Source organism: Amaranthus tricolor, chromosome 4 (assembly GCF_026212465.1).
Source record: "Amaranthus tricolor cultivar Red isolate AtriRed21 chromosome 4, ASM2621246v1, whole genome shotgun sequence".
In the NCBI taxonomy this organism is placed as follows: Eukaryota; Viridiplantae; Streptophyta; class Magnoliopsida; order Caryophyllales; family Amaranthaceae; genus Amaranthus; species Amaranthus tricolor.
The window spans coordinates 26,642,070-26,655,166 of NC_080050.1; the positions used below are offsets into that span (position 1 = coordinate 26,642,070).

The window sequence follows — 13,097 nt, forward strand, 5'->3', positions numbered from 1 at the left end:
TAATTTGGGGTACTATTTTGAACGTTGAAGAAGACTGATTTATTTGTGGACCCACTCTTGAGTCATGCGACAAAATTGGGCTATAAACCGTATTATATGCATTGCCTGAGTTGCTTTCTTTTACTATTAATAGAATTGGGCCAGCCCGGTCAACAACCCAGTATCGTAATTGGTTAAGTTTAAACTTGAAATTTTTGCGTTAGATCGAAATTGTTGAAGGGTACTCTTGTGAGAGATTTTACATTGGTGAGATAACCTTAAAATAAGGTGCAGGAGTCTTGTATGAGACCGTCTCACCGTGAGACGGGTTCATACAAATAGCTCAAAGTTAAACTTATATAGTACCATCATCATCATCTTACCCAGTGTATCCCACTCATAGAAAAACTATGGCAGGGTTTGGGAGGAAAGAACGGCGGCAACTCATACCCCATAAAGGAAAGCGCGGCCAATTGCCTAAAAAAATATTTTTTTTCCTTAAATTTTAAAAAATTAAAAATTAGGTCAGCCCATATTAAGTCATTTGATCGTGAGGTTGTCATAATAAAGAATTTGTCAATAAGGTGTACATATGCTAATGATTGTGTTAGTTAGGCTATTCAACCCATGTATAGAAGATATTTCATTGTGAGACTGTCTCACACAAGGATGTGTCATACATTATTGTATGAGACGGTCTCACTGTGGGACACACCTCATATATTTAGTTAAAAAGCCCAACTATAAAAAATTATTAGCATATGAGCTTTTTGTTTTAAGCTCGTCTCATCGAAAAACGGTCTTTTTCAAAATAACTCAAAAAAATAAGTTTAAAGTTTGCTCTTTTAAACAAATGGAGTTGGTGTTTTAATATTTAAAGTGTTAATTTTGACATTTAAAATATATTTGAACATTAAACAATTAAAAATGTGTCTTTAAAGTATAAGAGTGGATATTTCAATTTATTTATTTAGTTATTTAACTTAGATTTAAACTATCTCATTGTAAGACCGTTCTACAATATAATTTCACAATTTGTGTAAAAAAAATTGACTTGTTATGTTCTAATGAAATTTGCTCCCAACTTCGAGAGTTGAGCATTGAATACATCCTTTCATTCTATTTCTTTCTTTTATCGTTTAATTTTGTAAACATATATAGACCAATTATAAAATAATAAAAGTTGCTATTTTATATTTCCTTTGTTTCTTTTTGTTTTTTTCATTTATTTTTTTATAATTTTTGATGTAAATTTTAAACTTTAATATCTTTAATTATACATAATAAAAAATTATAAAAAATATATAATAAAAAAGTAAATATTAAGATGAATCTAACGAGATCTCACATGGATATATTTTATGGTCTAAATATGTGTCAAAAAAATTAATTAAATTTATCTCTTCTTAAGATGGAATATTCCAAATAGGTAGAACATAATAACAGAAAAAGTATTAATTTGTAGTATTTGACATTTTAAAGTGTTACAAACTGATTACTCTAAAAATTTGTTGCCAAATTGATACAAATTATGAGATTATAATTATGTCGAACTAACTAGATAGTATGGTGTCATGCACGAATTTAACATTTTTTTCTTGAAATATTTATATAATTCAAGAAATTAAACACAAATTCTTGTGAGAGTCTCTAATTGGGTCGGTCCATTATATAGTATTTAAAATATTGTAAGTAGACATTTAAAATATTGAAAGTGTAGGCATTAAGGTTACGGTAAGTAAGTATTAAGGATACTGTAAATAGACATTAAGAATACGATAAGTAGGCATTACTCTTTAATGGATTGGACTAAGGTTTCTCAAAAGACTAGTTGGAAATTAAATTAGTTAATCTCAAAATTAGATAGTATCCGAAAGAGTATATGAACTGTTGAAAGTTTAATCTACATCTACTTTTTTTCAACAAAATTGTAGTTTTGTAAATTTATTAAATGTATTGTTAGCTTAAGTTTTTTACAAAAATAATAAACTATTTATTATTAAAAGTCAAATAATACAACATTATCATAATAATTTGAAGGGGCAATTTTAACTGAAAGTGTGACACATGCTATTTTGAAAGTAGACAATATAAGTAGTATTTTATTTTAGTGTTAATTACTAGATAATACCCGTGCGATGCACGACTTTATTAATTTTTTTGACATATTTGTATAAATAAAAAAATTAAAAATTTACGGCTTTATGTTTTATCCATCTCAAAATATCCTATATTCATTTATTAAATAACATTATAAAGATTTTATAAATAATTGAAAAAAAATAAAATATATGAGTTTTTAATGCATAATATTAAATGATGTGACCTAAAAATATAAAATCAACCAATATGAATAATATTATAATCATAATTAAAAAGTAGAAAAGTCAAACAATGACATTATCATTGAGTTTTAGAGGAAAATTTTTTATTAAGAAAGTGACACGTAATTAAATTTTAAAAGTGATGACATCAGCTGTGTTTTGTTTTAGTAATAGTTATAGATAAATTATAAATAAATTATAGAATTATTATGGATTATAGAATATAGATAGATAGATAGATATAATATAGATTATTGATTATACTTCATATGTTCCACCGTTTTTCGTTTATAGATATAATATAGATTATAGATTATAGATTATAGATAGATATAATATAGATAGATGGATAGATATAATATAGATTATAGATTATACTTCATATGTTCCACCGTTTTTCGTTTATAGATATGATATAGATATAATATAGATAGATATAATATAGATTATACATTATAGATTATAGATAGATAGATAGATATAATATAGAATATAGAATATAGAATATAGGTTATAGATATAATATAAAAAATTTTATTAAGAAAGTGACACGTAATCAATGTTTCGTTTTATTAATTATTTTTTTGGAAAATTCCATGTGGTGACCTTGATGTTTTGAGTTTTTCGCGTGGTAACCAAAACTTTTAAAAAATTCACGCGGTAACTCTGAGGTTTACAAAATTGTTCCACCATGACCTTTTTGCACATAAAACGTTAGCAAACGTTAATTTCAAAGCTTTAAGGCTGTTGTACACCTATTTATGCGACTCACCATTTCAAATGCCATCAGTTTCAACTTTTTCCCCCAAAACATAAACCCTAACTCTACCATCTTTGAATTTTGGGGAAATAAATATGATTTGAATGAAAGATGGATAAGTTAGGATTAATGTTTTGGGGAAAAAGGCTAAAACTGATGTGCATTTGAAATGGTAAGTCACATAAATAGGCGTACCACCGCCTTAATTAAAACTTCGAAATTAACATTTGCTAACGTTTTATGTGCAAAAAGGTCACGGTGGAACAATTTTGGTAAACTTTAGGGTTACCGCGTGGATTTTTTAAAAGTTTTGATTACCACTTGGAAAGCCCAAAACCTCAGGGTTACTACGTGGAATTTTCCTTCTTTTTTTTTTGTAAATCTCAATGCAAACTTAAAAATCAAATAATTTAAATTGTGGGTTTGTAAAGTTATAAAAAGTATATTCAAAAATATTTATACTGAGACAAATCTACGTAAATATGTATTTCATATAAATTAATGAAAATTTGTAGTCAAAGTTTGACACAAAAATTCTATTTGAGGAGAAAAAAAATAAGAGAGTACATGATTATAATGGAAATTTTTCTCAAACTTTTGCTTTTGAAATGAGGAGCATTGTTTTTGGCTAGTGATTTACTATATTAATAGAGATGAGTTTTATTATTAAATTTTGTAAAAAATGTGAAATCATTTTAGTGGCGACGAAACGCTCTTACTCAAATAAGTGTTTTTCTTCATAATTTTCATTACTATCAAATATCACATTTTCAAGGCGAACAATAGAGACAATAGAGTGAGCTTCCTTCTTATTTCTCTCTCGATGTACGTTGAATCTCATGAGCTAATAACATGCGCGTTTTAAGGCTAAAAAGAGCATGAACCATAAAACACTACTTCTCACTTACTAAACTACAAGCTTATCACTTGTCTCGAAGAGATCAATCTTGTTGGGTGGTTGTTCTCAACACCTCTCTAATAAGCACAAAATAATGTGTAAATTTTATTTTACTAGAAGAGCACAATCTGCATGTAGCTAACAAATCGAACACAAGAAAGTTTGCATTAATATATTTCACTTTATTCTAAGTATTACACAACAAAAAAAATATATAAAGAAGATTATGTGTAAATCTTCTAATAGCAGAAACTTAATCTAACAAAAAAATGTTGATAAATTACTAAGGCAAATATAATGGTTGTAAATAGTAATAAAATGAGTCTAGGGTATTGAAACTCACACAATTGGCAATCAAAGGAAGGACTAAAGCCAAGGGGATGTATGAGCTAAAAAATTCCAAGTCTTTAGAAAGTTTAGAGAAGAAGTTGGCTCAATTACGTGTTGCATGTAGTGAAATCAAAATCATGACTCCCATCCTCAAGGAGACCGTAGTTACAATCAAAATGGAAATCAAGGGAGGTAGAATAATCAAGGTTACAACAATAAGCCTTACAAGCACCCAAATGTTAGAAATCAAGGTCCATTAAATTTCAATCAAAAGCCTAAGGGTGGTCATGTTCCATTCTCAAAGGAACAAGCTCAACTAGCCAATTCCGTACCACAAATTCTATTTCCAGGCAATTCCCAACCAAACGCAATCATCCACGGTTTGGGACTTCCTGCAAAGAACCAGAAATGCCTAAGGACGATGAGTACAATATTCCAGAGGTAAATGAGGAGAAAACTGAAAGTGGTGCCAGTTCCCTTTTCATACTAGATGGCGGAAATAACTTAATGTCCATTTCAAGAAGTTCCTTGAGAAGTTAAGGCAAATGGAAATGAAAATTCCATTCCTTGAAGTTATGGAGCAAACCCTCTTAAGGAGATCTTAATGGTATTAGTCTTTTTAAAGAGGCAAGGTTCTTTGAAGAAAAGCTGAGCCTGAACTTGTGAACTAGAAGAGGATTTCATTGAAAGCATACTTGAAGCTATGGAAGTGGACTCAGCAACGGAGAAGTGTCCTCCTCCCAAGTTATCATTAACACCCCTTCACCCAAGCATTGATCAATAATGAAATTGAGAAATCTCTAGAATTTGGCTATTTGATCCATAATTTTCTGAAGAATAGATCACCAAGACACCATAGAAGAAAACTAATCTTAGGGTGTATCAAAGAGGTTGTTTGATTATGAAATCAGAATCTTGCCTTAGGGTGGATGAGTTGAATATATATGTATGTTTGAGTTTGTGAGTTCCATGATAGGGAATCGAAAGCCCGTGTGCCTACTTTATTTCGATCTCTATCCATGGACAATTCATGTTGAATAAATGAGTAGCTCAGAAGCTAATTTTATTAGAATTTCTATAAGACCTAGCTCGTTCTTAGGATGATGAACCATGCCTCCCTTGTATGATTCTTTTTATTTCAATGTGTATTGGAAGTCATGTGCTTATGATGAAAAGTTACTAGTATGGTCGAGTTTACGCCCAAAATCGGAATTTGCTTAAGCACATTAGTAACTATATAGTTCCTATACCTGGATGTTGTGGTGCTAGTGTGGAAACACTTTACGCATCATAATAAACCTTGGTTAAAAACCCTATGTTCAAGACATTTGTAATCCCCTTAGCAATTCAAAGAGTTAATCCCTTAAACTTTAGTCCCTTATCATTTGAATTTGAATCCTAATCTGTTGTTCTCATAACTCATTAAACTAACCAAACAAAAACTTTCACTGTCATCAAAGCTAATTGTCGCATAATTCGTTTCCTAGTGGACTGACCGCTTTCTTACTATTAGTGTTAGACATTAGAAGTTATTTAAGGTGCATAAACTTATTTGCATAGAAAGGACCTAATTATCTTGAAAATGACCAAGGAAATCGACTTATCAGTTGTTATAAACAATTTGTATCAATTATTACATCTCATCACTAATATTATAATTTGACAACGATAATATGCAATTACATCTATTTTTTAAAGTTTGGTCTCCTGAGAGACCGTCTCTTTGAAAGACATCTCTTAAACCCATCCCATTAAACCTTAATGTCCACTTAATGTATCTTTAATGCCTACTTACATTATCTTAATGCCTATGTACAATATACTTAATGCCCATCGAAAAAGTACCTAGAATGCCTATTTATAATATTCTTAATGCCTACAAAAAACTTAGCGTACTAGCCTACTTACCATATCCTTAATGCCTATTTATAATATCTTTAATGCCTACTTACAATATACTTAATACCCACCGAGTAAATACTTAAGTACTTACAATATTCTAAATTCTTAATTACAATTCTCTTAACGCTTACCTTGAAACTTACTCTATATTTTCCTTTTTGGGCCAGCCCAATAGAGATTGTCTCTAAAAGACACCGTCTCTCAAAAGAATATGTGATCTTTAAAATTATATTTATATGTACTTCAATACTAACAAACTTTCATTGTACGAGTTTCTATACTAGTTTATCATATTTCATCCCTAGTAATTTTTACTTTTTTACCTTCACTTTATTTAGCTTAGTGATTAAAACTTTTTTCTTTTATCTTTATGTCAAGTGTTTGATTTTTTTTACCATTTAGGGGGTGTTTGGTATAAAGAGTGGAAAGGAAATGGAAAGGTTAGTCTTAAAGAAGGGTAACGGTAATGATAAGGATTATTGTAATTAATTGTTTGGTATAATTAGGTAAGGGAAACACATTGTTTTCCATTATTTTGCAATTTGCCTTTATAGTAATCAAAGTGATGAACAACAATTTACAACAAACAAAGTCAAATCTAAAAAATATAAAACAAAAATAAATTTTAATTTTTCACTACATTATTGGGTCAACTACTACTGACAACTAGATTTTAAAATATAAAATATATTATTTTAAATTATTCACATGGGTTGAAATTTGATTTTCATAAGTGCAGGTAATAAACACAAAATTATGACAGAAGTGTTTCGAAGTTTCTGAATTTCGCAAGATAGAAAGAGGGAAGAAAGGGAATTTGTTACCATTGTTAAATGAGAGGAAACAAATTGAGGTTATTTGTTACCCTTAAGTAACGGATTCGCTTAATCAAACTTAATACCAAACAAAAAGTAAGCTTATAAGTTAATTGAATCCCTTACCTACATAGAAAAAACCTATACCAAATACCCCCTTAGTGTATTCTCTTTTACCGGTGACTTAAAGTACAAATGTTATGCACTAGTCACATGTTTAAGAGTTGGTAGAGAAGAGAAAGATGAATTTTCTATTTCCTTTACGTGTTAGATTTTTTTTAGCCTACTCCGAATTAAAATAATATTAATTATAATTTATTTTTTGCGGAGGATAAGTATAACCCAAACTTATGGAACTTTTATTAATTTTTATTAATTATTATAGTCCAAATTAATTTTATTAAACAATCAAACTATAATTAAATTGTCCTAAATATTAACAACAACAATAACAATTACCATTTTAGTAAAAAAAATTGGTGTAGGATGGAGAATCAACCGTCCATAGTCCATACTCCATAGGTAGAATTATTTTATTAAAAAGAAAAAAAAAAAGGCCATATGTAGAAGATACGAAATTTTAAGGCAAGGTGAATATTACAAGGCGTTAAATCAAATAAATCAGAACAAGTAGATCAGAAAATTAATGGAAACATTGCGGTAAAAAGGAAATTTGGAAAGTTTTGAAAGGGTAAATAAGGTTTAGCAAATGTATGGTGACATTTTAGGAAACAAATCCCAAAAGTACTGTGTCAATCGTAAATTAACAAACTCTTAAAATAAAATGCAAAAATAAAAATAATTAATAAAATACTTTGTCAAATGTAGATTAACAAACTCTTTAAACCAGATCCGAAATAGTTTTTAAAAAAATCAAGATGCGAAAAAAAATAATTATGTCAACAAATACAAAATAAATACTTTGTCAAATCTAAAATTAACGGAATCATCTGAACTATTTTCTCGACAATAAGTCAGCAACTTCAACCAATTTTATCTAATAACCAAAAACAAATTAATACAACAAAATACATAAAAATAGCGACAATTTATGTTCAGCTTTCACTAACTCTAGCCTTTTTTAGCCTATCAAATCTTAGATATCTAATGAGTAAAAAAGGGAGGACCGGTTGCATTCAAATCAAAAGTATTTTATAAAATAGAAAAAGTAATTAAGGAAAGAATTATTCAATAATTTGTAACTGAAATCAATTTTTTATTTTTTAATGAAGATTTATTATAAATCAATAAATAGTAGTCCTTAAACCCTCATTTGTTACCTTTTCACACACAGTTCCTATTCAGTATTCAGTAATCAGAATTCACCTTTGTGAGTGCTCATTATATGTGTGAGCGTTTTGTATAAGTTTTTCCTATATTTAAATATCACTCTCAACTCTTCATTTTAATGGCGTGAGCGTGCACAGTAGTAACACCCATTTTATTACCATTCTTGGTTCAATCCTTGATTATCAAAAACCCTTTTTTTATTTCCTTTCTTTTTACCCTTTAATCCAAATCTTTTCTTTCCATAATTGAAAATTTTTCATGTTTTTGCATTGGTTTTTTGTTTTTCATATAAACTTTTTGTGTTCTTGGGTTTTATTTTGATCTGGGTTTTCTTTTTCTTTGAATTTTGTGTTGTTTTTCTTTAGATTACTTGTTTTTTTCCACTCTGGTGTTGTCTTAGGGTGAAATTTGGGTAGTTTGTTGATGATTAAAGAGGGGAAGATGAAGGGTGTAAGAGAAAATGAAAGGTTTCCAGATGAAATATCTCGTTCAACATCACATAGTAATAGTTTTTATCATAATGCTGCTGGTTTACCGTATCCTAGTGTGAGTGCTTGTTCTAATCTATATTCTTATACAAATGGGTATTGTATTCCAGATGTTGGTTCATCAAACGTGGGCCCACTTGATCATTCCAGGTATCCCATACCAAAATCCCATATGTTAGATCAAACATATGCGGGTTCTAATTTACCAGATTCTTACTATAGTAGAATGGATGAAAATGCTCTAGTCAGAGGGTTTAAGAAGATGAGTATGGCTGATGTTTCTTCTGGTATTGGACAATCTCATGAAAACCCAGATGTTTTTAGGATGAATGATTGTAATGTGGGTGAATTTGCTATCGCTGACAATTTTGGGGGTTTTGGGTTTTCATCCCCTGTGTGTAGAGATACAAGGAATGGCACTGTCAAGGATGAGAGAAACTATGGATTGGGTCAAAAAATGGCTAATCAAGGGTGTAATCCTTCTTTTTTTGTTCTTGATCATCAGAACTCTATGCTCAAATATCCTTTAAAAGGAACAACCCGTCAAAGAGATGAGTATCATGGTGATTCATTTGGGTATAATCCTCCTCCTTTTTTTATGCAAAATCATCAGAACTCTCTGTTCAATTTTCCTGTACGAAGGACAACCCATCAAGGAGAGGATTACAATGGGAATGATCGAATTCCAGTGCATGATGAAGTTGATTTTATGGGTTTCTTTTTGAGGGACTCACTGAATCCTTGTACCATGGATCCCTGCAAGGTTTTCTGGAATCCCGGGGCAGATTCTCAGAACATGTTCATGTACAGGACTCCTTATAATGAAGCTGTTGGTCTGAATTCTCAGCAGGCTATAAGTAGGAGAAATGCAGTCTGTAATCCAAAGAGGGGGAAAATGAGAGCTGTTGCACATAAGAGATTGAATGGTGCAATTAGAAATGGTTATCAGTTAAGCAATCGAAACGCGCTGCAAAGGCGTAGCCTAAGGGATGATGTGCTTGTTTTGGCTAGAGATCAGGAAGGTTCTCAGTATCTGCAGGATTTGTATGAAATAGGATCATTAGAGGAAAGGCAACTCATCTTCGATGATGTTTTTGACCAAATTATTGAGCTGATGATGGATACCTTTGCAAATTATCTTATCCAGAAAGTGTTGTGTTTTTGCACTGAAGAACAGAGAATTATGATTGTAAAGGAGGCGACTAAAGAGCGTGGACTACTTCTTAGAATAGCCATGAATTCACATGGGTACTTTTTGATCCTTGCTTGTGTTGCTTGTGTTTTGCCTTTTGTTTGATTGGAATTGGTTTTTCTGTTTCAGGACACGAGTGGTGCAGACAATGGTGGAGTGTATTAAAACAAGGGCGGAGATTTCGCTGGTTGTGCGTTCGCTTGAACCTGGATTTCTTGATCTTATGAAAGATTCCAATGGCAATCATGTCGGCCAGCGCTGCTTCGAAAAGCTTAGTAGTGAAGATAATAAGGTATCTTCACAACTCACTACCTTTAGGTTGCCTAAAAACTTTCTTCTGTTGCTTGTTAATATGTTTAGGCGTAAGTTGTCATCGCTTAAATTGGTTGATATGTGCTTAGCATGAAAGGCATTTGGTAACATTGGAAACACCCATGTATGCTACTAGGAGATTGATCATTTTGATGAGGCATGAGTGATATTCGCTTATCATCATTTGGTTGTAGTTCTTGCTTCATTTGATATCTGATTTGAGCATATATGCTTTAAACTTAAGTTTTACAAACAGTGTAATGATAGGCCGTGACAATTCATCACATGATCGCCCCATGAGCCTACTAGTGTGGACACACCCACAGGACATCTATGGGCTCGGACCCACAAACCCACCAGTAATGAGCGTTGACTTGCATAGAACATATATGGGTTTCACTCTTTCCCAAAAAGTAGGAGGATTACTCATCAAGTGTTATATTCAAGTCCACATCTTTACATGTGAAGTATTTCCAACATTTAATTGATTGCGTTTAGTCATTTGGTACATTTTTAGCATGAATGTATAATATATTTGTGCTCCTTGGTACTGAACCAACTTAAAAATGTGGCAGGTCTTCTCTGTTATTGCTCTCAATCACTGTATTGAGATTGCAACCCATCGGTTTGGTTGTGTTGTCTTTCAACGTTGCCTTTCTTATTCCAATAAGGAAATGCAGCAGAGGCTGATAGAAATAATTTGTGACAATGCTCTTGTGCTTGCTCGAGATCCTTTCGGGTAACAATCTTATTTGTCAATTCCTTTTAACTGCTTTTCTTGTACTGCCACCTTTTCGCATCGACATGCTCGTTCTGTTTATACACAGATAAACACGACTAGTTTTCCTTGTTGATCCAACAGACGTTAATCGAGTGTTGTTGATCCAATAAAACCTGTTTGTACTGGAATTAGATACACTTAGTATTAGGCCTAATGTATCTTCTTTGGGGATTGAGCATAGTTGTATCCGACCCTCCAAACTCCACATACGTGGGAGCCATCTTATGTCGTTGGGGACGGATAAGAACCACAAGGGTGTTTCAATGTCAGGAAATTAACCCTTTTGCAATGGTAGTGGCATACATTTTTGGATAGAGTTGCATTCATTGTTACCTATAAAACGACATTCAATTTGGAATGGGGAATGGAAACGGGAACAAGGAACGCAACCTACATTGACTTGGGAACGACGTGTTTTCCTTGTTTTTTCTTTTATTTGTAAATGAAGACCAAAATACCTTTTAATAAAAGTCCTTCTTTCACACTGGGATGTCACCTTGAGCAATTTAGGTCACGTTTCGTGGTGATCGGGGATGGACGTGTCATGTAACGATGGTTGCATTCTATTTGTAGGTTACTTATTCCAAGTATTGTGTTGTTTGTCAGAAATTATGCTGTTCAGTACATCATGGTGGAAAAGCTTCTTAAAGTGCCAGCAGATCTGCTGAATCACTTTCATGGGAAATATGTGAATCTGTCCACTCAGAAATTCAGCAGCCATGTTGTAGAAAAATGCTTGCTTTTTGTTCCTGAAAGCCATCAAAGAATTGTGTATGAATGGCTCTCAGTTCCTCGTTTTGAGCAAATTTTGCAGGATCCATATGCAAACTTTGTCATTCAGAAAGCACTTGAATCCATCCAGGTAAGATGTTCAACCGCACAGAGCCCTCAAAATTTAAAAGTTTTTAATATTAGTTGACATAAGTTTACATTGCTTTTGCTTAAAATAGATCCCTAAATCTTTACTTTATGAGTATAGTTAGTTTTCAAGTTTTGCACATCCTATTAATCGAAATAACCTAGTTAGAAACATAATTTCATATTATGTCGTTCATATACTGAATGATGTAATTTTTTGTGTGACAGGGTTCCCTTTACCGGTCGCTAGTTACAGCTATTCGTCCTCACCAAGCAAGACTACGTTACAATCCATATTGCAGGAATATATTCAGCAAAGGATTGCTAAACAAGTATTGATTATGTTTTTTTTGTTGTTTGTTTTTGCAGTTTAGATTGTTGTTGTTTTCTACGCTATGCAGACTCATTCGTGCTTCTTAAAAACTTTGTGAGTGTTATGATCTCCATATAAAAAATTGTTGTCGAGGGTAAACAAATTTTTGCTTGCTACATCAAACAGATATAAGTTGTATTTTTTTTTTTTTATAATTTCCAAGTACTGATAATTCAAGACGTTTTTAGGGTTGTAATAGTTGTGTTTTTGTGATACTGAAACTTTAAACGTAATGATAATTTTATATGTTTTTTGCATGGCGAACTACACAGAATAGTTTTTTATTGGGTACACATGAAAGCATATAATATTGCACCTGTTGTTGGTGTTGTGTCATAATCCTTATTCCTTGGCTATGCTGCTCAAACTCTGGAGTACTAATCAATTATCATGGTTGAGAATGGGCTCCATTAACTACCCTTGTTTTTTGTCATGTGGTGTCTAGGGGTTGTAAAATAGACGGATGGATGCGGTATGTCCTCTTCATATCTATATCCATTTAAAATTTTTATATCCTCTACCTACTCGTTATTTTTGGCGGATAAAATTTTCATACCCACGCCCACCCATTTGGTATGCACTCAAACTCATCCCAACCCACTATAACCAATTAAGTATATCAATTATGGGTGTACCCAACTTATACCCGTCTCACATTCACTCTAAATCCGTGTTATATATACTTCATAAATCCTTTCAAGGTTAATTGCATAATTTTCTTTAAACCATACAATGTAATAAAATAAAATTGACATTCTTAATATTTAATAAATAGTTTTGAATTAAAAAAATACA

General features: G+C 31.6%; 1 protein-coding gene across 1 annotated transcript; it reads left to right on the plus strand.

Moving 5' to 3' along the window:
* The first annotated feature begins 8,721 nt into the window (after window positions 1-8,721).
* LOC130810900 (putative pumilio homolog 8, chloroplastic) lies at window positions 8,722-12,314 on the plus strand. The gene is made up of 5 exons (XM_057677023.1): window positions 8,722-10,034; window positions 10,108-10,270; window positions 10,866-11,029; window positions 11,678-11,933; window positions 12,158-12,314. Exons 1-5 carry the CDS (start codon window positions 8,722-8,724, stop codon window positions 12,266-12,268), a joined length of 2,007 nt encoding a protein of 668 aa, XP_057533006.1. The 3' UTR covers window positions 12,269-12,314.
* Window positions 12,315-13,097: the final 783 nt, after the last annotated feature.